General features: G+C 46.2%; 1 gene segment (V, D, J or C); it reads right to left on the bottom strand.

Moving 5' to 3' along the window:
- Positions 1–5,271: 5,271 nt before the first annotated feature.
- On the bottom strand, positions 5,272–5,812 carry LOC116545554. The segment is given in 2 exon segments: positions 5,272–5,633; positions 5,761–5,812. Coding segments are annotated over 2 exon segments (408 nt in total).
- Between the last annotated feature and the right edge of the window lie 5,073 nt (positions 5,813–10,885).

The following is a 10,885-nucleotide window of genomic DNA, read 5'->3' as shown; positions in this document are numbered from 1 at the left end:
CACAGAGGCTCACAACGTGGCATACCAACCCACCTTCTCACATGCACACACACACCCCCACACGCGTGTGTGCACTCGCAGACCTGCACTAAGACACTCCCACGCACACACCCATGTGCCCGCGCACACTACCACACACGCGGGCACACTCCCACACTCCCACGCACGCTGCAACACGCGCGCATGCCCTAGCATGTCCGCACACACTCCCACAGGACTGTGCACATTCCCATACACCTGGACACGCCCGCGCACGCAAGCCCACGCTGCTACAAACCCTCGCTCGCCCACGCACACTCCCAGACCCGCGCACAGTGCTTGTCGGGTTCAGCCGCTATCCAGAGGACAGCGCCTCCCATGGGTTAGCACCTGATCAGAGTTCAGAGCATTTCAAGAGTCAGCACTTTAGCAGAGGACAGCGCCCCTCAGGGGTCAGCATCTTAGCAGCGCCTCTGATGGTTCAGGACCTCACCAGAGGACTGTGATTCTCAGGGATCAGCAGCCTGGTGGAGAACATCTCGTCTCAGGATTCAGCACTTTAACAGGTCAGCCTCTCTCAGGGATCAGCACATTAACAGAGGACAGCTCCCCTCAGGATTCAGCGCCTTAACAGAGGACAGCGCCCCTGAGAGATGAGCCCCTTGAGAGGACCGAGCCTCTCAAGATTCAGCACCTTAATATAGGACAGCGCCTCCCGGGAATCAGCATCTAAGAGGACAGCGCCTCTCAGCGGTCAGCACCTTTAAAGAGAACAGCACCTTTCTTGGGTAAACTCCTTAGCAGAGGACAGCGCCTCTCAGAGGTCAGCACCTTGTCAGGGGACAGTGTCCCTCTTATCCAAACCTCTCCAGCATTCCTTGCCTGCCTGTCATCTGGATCCCTAATGGTAACCTATGCTTCCAGGTTTACTCGGTCAGCCTGTACTGACTTAGCAGCCCTCTGCATCTGCCTCCCTGAGAGCTGCGGTTACTCACATGCACCCAACTACCTGGGAGGCTGAGGCAAGAGAGTCACTCCACCAGGAGGTGGAGGTTGCTGTGAGCTGAGTTTCCGCCGCTGCACTCCTGCCTGGCAAATGAGCAAGACTCTGTCTCAAAAAACAAAACAAAACGAAACAAAAAACCAGTCTCTTCATTTCCAAAGTCCTATCTCTCCCTAGTAATGTTGTATGACTACTTGTCCCAGTGCAGGACCCCACGCCCCAGTGAGACCCTAGTCCCAGTCACCTCCTTTCCTGGCCCATATGGAATAAGATGCTCAGGTCCTTTGCTCCCAGAGCCCTCTGCATTCCCAACTTGCTGCAGCTGCCTTTTATTGGATGGGGGTTGTAGTTTTCACATGCCCCTCTAGTTATCAAAGAAAAACTTATTGAAAAATCTGTTTGTTCATGTGAGCAATCAGGGCCATGACCAGGGGCATGGCTTATAAATGCCTCTGGACTGATACTCGCCAGGCCCTCAGACTAACACCACATACATGATTTCAACTGAGACAACGCAGTCTGGGCAGAGAGCAGCAGGGGACACTGTGGGTCTGCCCAATGGGCAACCAACCCGCTCCCACCTCACAAATTCCTCAGGGCCGGGCAGTAGAGCCTGGCCTCATTGAGCCTGACTGTGCAGTTGTGTCCTGCCTGGGTGTGGCCCCAGTACCCACTTCCTTTCAGGTCTGGCCTACCAGACTTCCCCCTTCACCAGCCCATAGGACTTGAATAAATACATGGGGTGAGGTTGAGGCAGGCAACGTGGGGGACACATTTGCATCCATAACTCCTCCTCTTTGAGGTCAATGGAGAGGATGAGAAGCCTGGGGCAGGCCACTCCAGCTCTGGAACTCAGGAAAGCTGTGTTGACCATGGCCTTGACTCTTCTCCTGCTGCTTCTCTCTCAATTCTCTGGTAGGAACAGGCCTCCCATGTCTAGGACAGGTCCTTTAGGCTTCACCAGTCCCCTCTGGCTAAGATCTTACAGCAACTTTATGCTGGTAGGTGATCCAATACCATTGTGCATCTGTGTCTACAGGTTCCCTCTCCCAGCCAGTGCTGCCTCAGCCATCCTCCCTCTCTGCATCTCCAGGAGAATCAGTCAGACTCTCCTGCACCCTGAGCAGTGGCTTCAGTGCTGATTTCTACTGGATATACTGGTACCAGCATAAGCCAGGGAATCCTACCCCCTCCCCCCAGCATCTCCTAAGCCACTACCAAAATTCATTTCATGACCAGGGCTCCAGGGTCCCCAGCCGCTTCTCTGGATTGATGGAAGCTGATCCAATAAAGGGCTCTTGCTCATATCTGAGCTCCAGTCTGAGGATGAGGCTTACTATTACTGTATGATTGAGCAGAGTGGAGCTTCTCACGCTGACACATGCAGGTGGGGAAGTGGGACAAAACCTCAGCCTGCTCAGAGTCTTGTTCTCTGATGATGTTTAGATCTTAAAATAACTTGCATATACAAACTCCACATGAAAGCACCTTCTGACTCAAAAAATGCTCTCCTCTCAGTTTTCCATTGAATGCTTCTGAAGTCTCAGGAATGCTGAAAACAAAACCGCTGAAGTGTTGTTCAGTTATGTAGATTTGCTAAACCCGCAGTCTGTAGAGGTGTTTTGTTTTTATGTACTTGAAAGGAGGGAAATTCACTTTTTCTGATTTCCTTTTTAGCCAGTGGTTGAAGACCATCCCAGCAGGTGGACAGTCCCCTACAGCATAGACTCTGTCTTTGAGGGGTCAGATGAGAGACCTCCTCTTTCCTCCCCAGGCATCTCTTTCTATCCTGGATCAGCTATGCTTGGGGCTGCCTGAGGCTCCCTGTGACTCAGGGATGAGGCAGTAAGGTGTGAAATGCTGAGAAATTCAGGCCCTAGAGGAATTTCAGCACAGAGCTGGCCTGGCTCACACGCAGTTACCTGCACCTTCAGTTTTCATGTCAGGAGGTTAGGGGTAGGGATAGAAGAAAATGAGGGCCTGAGGCCAGCACTTTTATGTGGGGTACAAGAGAGTTAGAGCAGAGGCTACACAATTGCTGGAAAAATACTGAACCTGCTCCAGGGAAGTTGGGAGAAGCTGGTCCCATGGATGTGACTTTCCTACCACTGACCCACTCAGAACATTAAGGACCCCCATGAGTCAGATGAATGGGATTTCCTGAGCTCACAGAAACTGTCAATTAAAAGAGTTGAGATCTGTAAAATATTTGAAGCGATTTATTCTGAACCAAATATGAGTGACCAATGGCCCATCACGCAGCCCTCAGGAGATCCTGAGAACATGTATCCCAGGTGGTCAGGCTACAACTTGGTTTTATACATTTCAGGGAGACATGAGACATCAATCAATACATGTGAGATGCACATTGGTTCAGTCCAGAAAGGCAGGGCAACTCAAAGTAGGGGGGCTTCCAGATTATAGATTGATTCAAAGATTTTCTTTCTGATGATTGGTTAAAGAGTTAAGTTATTGTCTAAAGACTTAGAACAAAAGAATGCCTGGGTTAAGTTAAGGCACTGTAATAACCAAGGTTTTATCATGCAGATGAAGCCTCCAGGTAACAGGATTCAGAGAGAATAGATTGTAATAAAGATTTACTTATGCATCACCCAATTTTCTCCAATAGTGACGTCTTACAACACAATATACAGTATACACTATCAGAATGATGCAATTAACATTGAAGTTATGCTTTATGCCATTTTAACTCTGTGTTTATTTGTGTTATCATTTTACTTTTGTGTATATACTTCTATTTAGAGTTTATTGTAGAATTACATGCTTGTCTCTTGCTTTTTATTGTTCTCAGTGTGACGAACTCTGTTTTAATATATGTGCTTAGTTCATTTACATTTAATGAAATGATTCACAAGGTTGAATTTAAGCTTACAATTTTAGAATAAGTTTTCTTTTTTTTCTCCATGATCTCTGTTCCTCTCCACCCTGTTTCTGCTACTTTTGGATTATTTGAGTATTATTTAGTGGTCTCTTTTGATTTTTATATTGATTTTATATTGACATCTCTGTACAGTTTTACACTGGTTGCTGTAAAGATTACAACATGTTCACATAACTATTCACCATCTATTTAGATTTAATAATAGGCCTAATGTTTCCCCATCACATAGACCCCTTACAGTTTCCTGTTTTGGTTGAAGTTGTCATATACATATATTTTTCGTAAGTAGAAATTCTATCAAAAATGCTATAACTTAGCTTTTGAGATGCATATTTTACAGAACTTAAGAGCTACAAAACTGGTCTTTTCGATTATACTTACTGGTTTTTCTTCCTGAATTATTTGGGTTCAATGTTCCTCTCCGTTATCATTTTTCTTCCACCTGAAAATTTTCCTTTAGAGTTGATTTGTTTTGATTTTTTTTTTTTTAGCACATCTACTAGAGATGAATTCTTTTAGATTTTCTTCATCTGACAAGGTCTTATTTTTTGCCTTTTTTTTTTTTTTTTACCTTTTTTTTAAACAAATATTTACCTGGATATAGCATTATGACTCAGCACTTCTTTCACTCTTTGTTTTGACATTGTGAGAATACAGCATTGCCGTTTGGTCTCAATGTGTACTCGCAAAATATCAATCATCATTTGAGTTGATTTTCTGTATATATAAAGCTTTTCGTCTACTTTTGTACTTTGGTCTTTATCTTTGATTTCAGTCATTTATTATTACTTGCTTGGGCATTTAAAAAAAAATCTACCTGTTTGGAATCACTGAGTTTCTTAGGGCTTTACATGCATGTTCTTTGCAGAAAGTACTTAGCAGTGACCAGTGGCTGGGGAGAAAGTGTGAAGAGTGACTGCTAATTGTGGGAGTTTTCTGTGGGGTGAAGAAATGTTTTAAAATTAAATTATGGGGGTAGATGCATAATTCTGTAAACATAATAAGACAATTTAATTGTACATCTTATACTAAGTGAAATTTATCTCCTTTTTTATTTTATTTATTTATTTTTCGAGACAGAGTCTCACTCCGTCACCAGGCACCAGGCTGGAGTGCAGTGGCGCGACCTCGGCTCACTGCAACCTCCGCCCCCCCCAGGTTCAAGCAATTCTCCTGCCTCAGCCTCCCAAGTAGCTGGGATTACAGGCGTGAGCCACCGTGCCGGGCCTATCTCCCTTTTTAAATAAGGACAGATTATGTAGGAACAAGGCCCACTGATCCTATGCCGGAGCCTGTGGTTAAGTCTCACATCCTCTCATGCTTAAGCTGTAGGATCAGCCACAGGTACAATCTTTGTTTGTCACAGACAAGTATGGGGTGATCAGCCTCAGGACAGGTCAAGGGCAGGTTTTTGTCTCGGTTCCCCATGTGTCTGCAGCACTGTGTGAGCACTGAGGCTCTTGTCCCATGTTGAACAGTAATAATCAGCCTCGTCCTCAGGCTGTAGACCCGAGATGGTCAGGGAGGCTGTGGTTCCAGACTGTGAGCCAGAAAAGCGATCAGGGATCCCTGTAGGCCGAGTACTTCCAAGCATCACAGTTTTGGGAGCGCCATGAGAAACCTGTTGGTACCAGCCCACAGTATAACCTCCTACATTGTTGCTGTTTCCAGTGCAGGAGAAGGTGACCTTCTGTCCCACAGACCCTGACACCGAGGCTTTCTGGGTTAGCCCAGACTGTGCCCAGGACCCTGGAACAAAGGAGGGAGGCACAGAGAGGTGAGTTTGGGGTGATTACCCACCCCACAATGTTAAAATATAAGGAAAAATTCACCCCATGTGTCCCCAGTAATCACTTTGGCATTCCACAGCAGTCACCTGAGCAGAGGGTGAGAAGCTGGAGGAGGAGAGGGGTCCAGGCCATGATGGAGATGCCCCAGGCTCTGCTTCCTAAGCCCACAGTTGAGGAGAACTGCACAGAGTCTCTCTTATCCTCTCCTCTCAAGAGGGCAGAGAGCACCCTTCATGCAAATCATGCCCCTCCCCCTGATGTCCTGGGCCTGAGCTTGGGGAAGGCTGAGTGTGGGGTGGGGTTAGGGGAGCCTCTTCTGGCCCTGGGAGGTCCCAGCTGTTGAAACAGGAAGCACAGAGCAGAGGGCCCAAGGCAGGGGTCCAGGGCCTAGTTTTCCAGTTGAGACCCCCACAGACCCTCAGGGACAGGCCACAGTTTCCTTCACTGTCTCAGAGCCCAGGTTCATTCCTCACTGGCTTGAAGGTCTTGGAGCAATGCTGGCCCTCAGCACTGCCTTGCACACACCATTCCCACACAGAGGCAGGGCTCATCCCCTCCACTCCCACTGCAGGCTCTTCGTGCTGCAGGGTGCTCATCACAGTACATTTCTCTCTTCAGAGATCCAGACTCCTTGGCATGAGGTCATCCTCTGCTTCTTCCCCATTTAGATTTTTGTGTGTTTGGGGACATAGGTGAGTGGCAATCAGAGAGAATATGTCCTGTGCCCAGTGGCTAGGAAGGCAGGGGGATTAATAACCCTCTCCAGCCTCCATATGAGTCTCAGGGTACCCACTTCTCTCTCCCATCACACTCCACATCCCCCATAGCAGGCCAAGCTCCATGACCCTCATCACTTGTCCCCATTAGACCCTCGATAGGCTGAGATCCTTAATAAAAATGCACAGGGAAATCATTCAAGAAGAGATCGCCATTATTAAAGAGATAAACATCTGCTGCTTTTGTGGATATTTGGACTTGAGGAAGATGACCAAGAATACAATTCTCCCCAGAGGCAGGCAGGAGCCACAGACCAGAGAGGGGCCACCAGGTGACTAGGTTCCTGCACCAAGTGGGGTGGGCACATCAGGGTGAACTTGGAAATGGGGGATGTTAAAAGTAAAAGGGTTAGAGTTTTGTGGAAAAATCAGGAAAGGGACCCAGAACTTTCAAGACGCCCTGTCTAGGCCTTCTACACACAGTCCGATATTATGTAACAATTCAAATATTCTTTCTTTTTTTTTTGCTCTTGTTGCCTAGGTTGGAGTGCAATGGCGTGATCTCAGCTCACTGAAACCACCTCCTGGGTTTAAGCGATTCTCCTGCCTTAGCTTCCTGAGTAGCTGGGATGACAGGTGCCCACCACCACACCTGACTAATTTTTGTATTTTTAGTAGAGATGGGATTTCACTGTGTTGGCCAGGCTGGTTTCAATCTCCTGACCTCAGATGATCCACCTGCCTCGGCCTCCCAAAGTGCTGGGATTGCAGTCATGAGCCACTGTGCCTGGCCTCAAATGTTCTTTTATAGCACTTACTTCGTGTTAGATACCATTCTAATTGTATCATGAATGTTAACATGATTATTTTTGCTGGGACCTAATACACAAGTGTAGTTTCAGCAGCATTGTATGAGGTAGGGTACATACAAGAATTTCACCTAGATCTTGCCTCGTGAATGTTAACACTATTATTTTTTAGGACCTAATCCACAAGCTCAGTCTCAGTAATATTGTATGCTGAGATAGATCATACACACACACTACACACACAAAAACATGCATATGTTTGTGTATGTGTTTAATGCTTTCCTCTGCATGATTCAGAAAAAATTTAGTGTAGTATCTTTCACTGTAGATCCACACAAAACAAAAAGATGCCTGTGACCTTGACAATTTGATTCATCATGGTAACACTAAAACCTGTATATTATTATTACCTAGTAGTCACTCAGTAAATATTTTTGAATTGGAAAATCAGTGAATATTTAAACACACACACACACACACACACACACACACACACACATTTCCACCTATCCCAACCCTGGGTTAAAAAAATATATATGATGAAAATGTTGTTTCAGACTTTCTCTTTTATTTAATAATAATCTTTCATCTAAATTCTCAGCCAGTTTGTTGGGAGTCTGCTGAGATAGATCTGCTTTTCTCACACACAAGCTCCGAGTCCTCTCCAAGTCCAATGTATTCTACAGCATAAAGAGACCAGGAATCCGCTCTCTCTTCTTTATCCCCACAGTAACTCACCTAGATCTTCCCACCAGGATGGCACTAGCAACCCCATCCTGTCTCCCTGTCCCAGGCCTCTCCATTCTGTTCTCATTACAGCTAGAAAGTCAGTGACCAAATGCCAATGTGAGTTCATCTCTTCCACGTCACAGCCCGTCCATGACTCTGTGTGCTTTTCTCAGGGGTCATCATGCTGATCGGCCCCAATCTGCACCTCCAGCTCTGCAGCCACCCTAAGTTAGAAGAGCTGGAAACAGAGTGACTCCATCTTGAATAGGGGCTTGGTAAAATGAGGCGGAGGCACGCTGGGCTGTATTACCAGGAGGTTAGGCATTGGTATTCACAGGATGAGATGGGAAGTCAGCCGGACCAGACTGGTGTCACAAGATACAGATCATAAAGACCCTGCTGACAAAACACGATGCACTAAAGAAGCCAGCCCAAACTCACTGGAACCAAGATGGTAAGGAAAGTGACGTCTGGTTATCCTCACAGTTACAAACGCTATGGCAACATCCAGAAGTTACCCTATATGGTCTATAGTTTAAAATAGAATTCCTGTAAAGCTAATAAAAATCCACTTCTTATTTAACATATGATCAAGAAATATCTATAAAAATGGTCAATCGGCAGTGTTTCGTGCTGCCCTAAGGAGTAGCCATTTTTTTTATTTCTTTACCATCTTAATAAACTTGTTTCCACTTTACTTTATAGACTCCCACCAAATTATTTCTTGTGTGAGATCCAAGAACCCTCTTTTGGGATCTGGATCAGGACCCCTTTCCAGTAACACCTGCAGGGAGCACATCCTGGCCCCCCTGCTCCAGTGACTGGAGGCACAGGCCAAGATAACGTCTCCCTTTGACCTGAATGACCAATGACCCATCTTTGGATTCTCATTTCTGCTTAGAAACTTCTGATCCTCACTCTCCACCCACTGCACATCTGCTCATTCTGAAAGTCCCACATGAAACCCTACTTCTGTGGATTAGGCCTCTTCAGCAACTTGCCACCAGCTCTTCTCACTCCCATACCCACATACAAACCCTTTCCCCTATGGGTCTCTTGTTCTCTCTCTCTCTCTCTCTCTCTCTCTCTCTCTCTCTGCTCCTGCTCAGTGTCCGAAGCAGATTTGGGACCACAAATACACTGCTGGCAGAGCTTTGCTTTTGTTTTTAACTGGGAAAATCTTTATAACTCCTTCAGATGAAAAGACACATGTGGATACTGGGGCAGAATTCAGGGAAACATTTCTCAGGGGCCTCATCTCATGTTTCTGATGCAGGCTGGTCTTTGAGGCCTGTCCCTACCTGTGCAGTGAGACAGGAGCAAGAGGAGGAAAGGAATCCAGGCCATGGTAGACACAGCTACTGACCCCACAGTGGGACTGGGCTGCCCTAGGCCTCCTTTTCTTCCTGCCATCTGCAGAGGAGGGGCTGCTCATGCCAATGTGCTTCCACTCAGGGACTGCCCAGCCCCTCCCTGCGCCCAGGGGTTGGAGCTCAGCTCACACTGCAGCCTGAGGAGGAGGAAGACTGGCTTTCCCTCACTGGGAGGGCCCTGGAAGGAAAGACCTGCTGAGACCATACACAGGTCCCTGCTCAGGGGACTCTGACAGGCCAGAGAGGATAGAGCTCCTTAGTCCCCATCAGTGAGCACAGGGCCCAGCTCCCAGTCCGGTATCCTTGGGGCGTGTGGTTCTTACCGAGCTGTGTCCTGTGCTGGTTACAGGACACACTCTTTTCCATGGCCCAGAGACCTGAGAGCCCAGTCTCTCTGTAGTTCACCATCCATCATCTCTGTTCACACATTCATCATCTGAATCCTACATCCTGTGATCCTGATATTGTATTTTATTATTGTAGTTTCTCACTCCCAGAAGGAGTCTTGGTTTATATGTGGTACAAACTTATACAAGGATAACTTTTTAAGGTGTTTGGACCCCCAGAGTATATTCTGGAAAAAGTTAAATTGCCCACCTGTGCCATCTGGTCAGCATCATAGACGCTGTTACAGTTAAGATGGTTTGAAACCTGCGTAGGGGCTGTTCAGGGAATGGCACTGAATGAAAAATTCTCAGGAGATAAGGTTGGTGACCTTCTTAAAAGACGGCAATTCAGCAAACATTTCACACAGTGCTTCAACTCTAACAGCACATGAGCACTTGGAGATTTGTTAGTGCTTAGATGTGATTTACTAAATAGTCATGGTCTTAGTAGGCATAATATTTACTAGCTAATAGTGTATTCATAATTTTTATTTTATGATATGAGCTTTATTTTCTAAAGTTTGTGGTTTTCTAAATAGTTGTTTTAGACGTTTTACACCAGAATTTGGACTTAGTGTCATATAATTTGTTTACATTTAAACATTTTTTAAAAACATGTATTTACTTTTTCTTGGTTAATTATGAAGCTAAGTGAGACATTTTAATGCGTTTGTAGATGTGTTGAACACTTGAACAGGAAATTTTAGAAATCATCACCTCCTCATCATACTTAATATCCAAATTTACTTTAACTGTGTAAATGATCCCCCAGATTCTTAGCTCATGAGACCATCCAGTAATAACCTACACACAAAATCCCTTTCTTCCTCAGATACTCTCTTCCCAAACATCCAGAGAGATCTTTTTTATTCCTGTTGGGCAGGTCACCCCATATATCAAAATCCTGCACTGACTCCTCATTGCTGTTTGCATAAAACTCACACTCCCCAGCCTCCCGAAGGCCTATTCCTGGCTTGGTCCCTGCCGGGCTCACAGCCCCTCCTGTTGATAGGGGTTCCAGCCTTACCCACTTCTCTGTCCTGGGAATCCTGAGCTTCTGCTTCTTCTGTGATCTCCATACCAGCTGCTCCTCTGTCTGTTGGGAGGAGATGGGCTTCAATTGGAAATCAGGGTGGAAACCTATATTTTGGCAACCTAGAGAATTCCATCTGTGATACTGTGTGTATGTAGGGGGGAT

The sequence above is a fragment of the Sapajus apella genome, unplaced genomic scaffold (assembly GCF_009761245.1).
Source record: "Sapajus apella isolate SASKATOON/1434 unplaced genomic scaffold, GSC_monkey_1.0 scaffold288, whole genome shotgun sequence".
NCBI classification, from domain to species: domain Eukaryota; kingdom Metazoa; phylum Chordata; class Mammalia; order Primates; family Cebidae; genus Sapajus; species Sapajus apella.
This window is presented reverse-complemented; position numbering and strand designations above follow the sequence as displayed.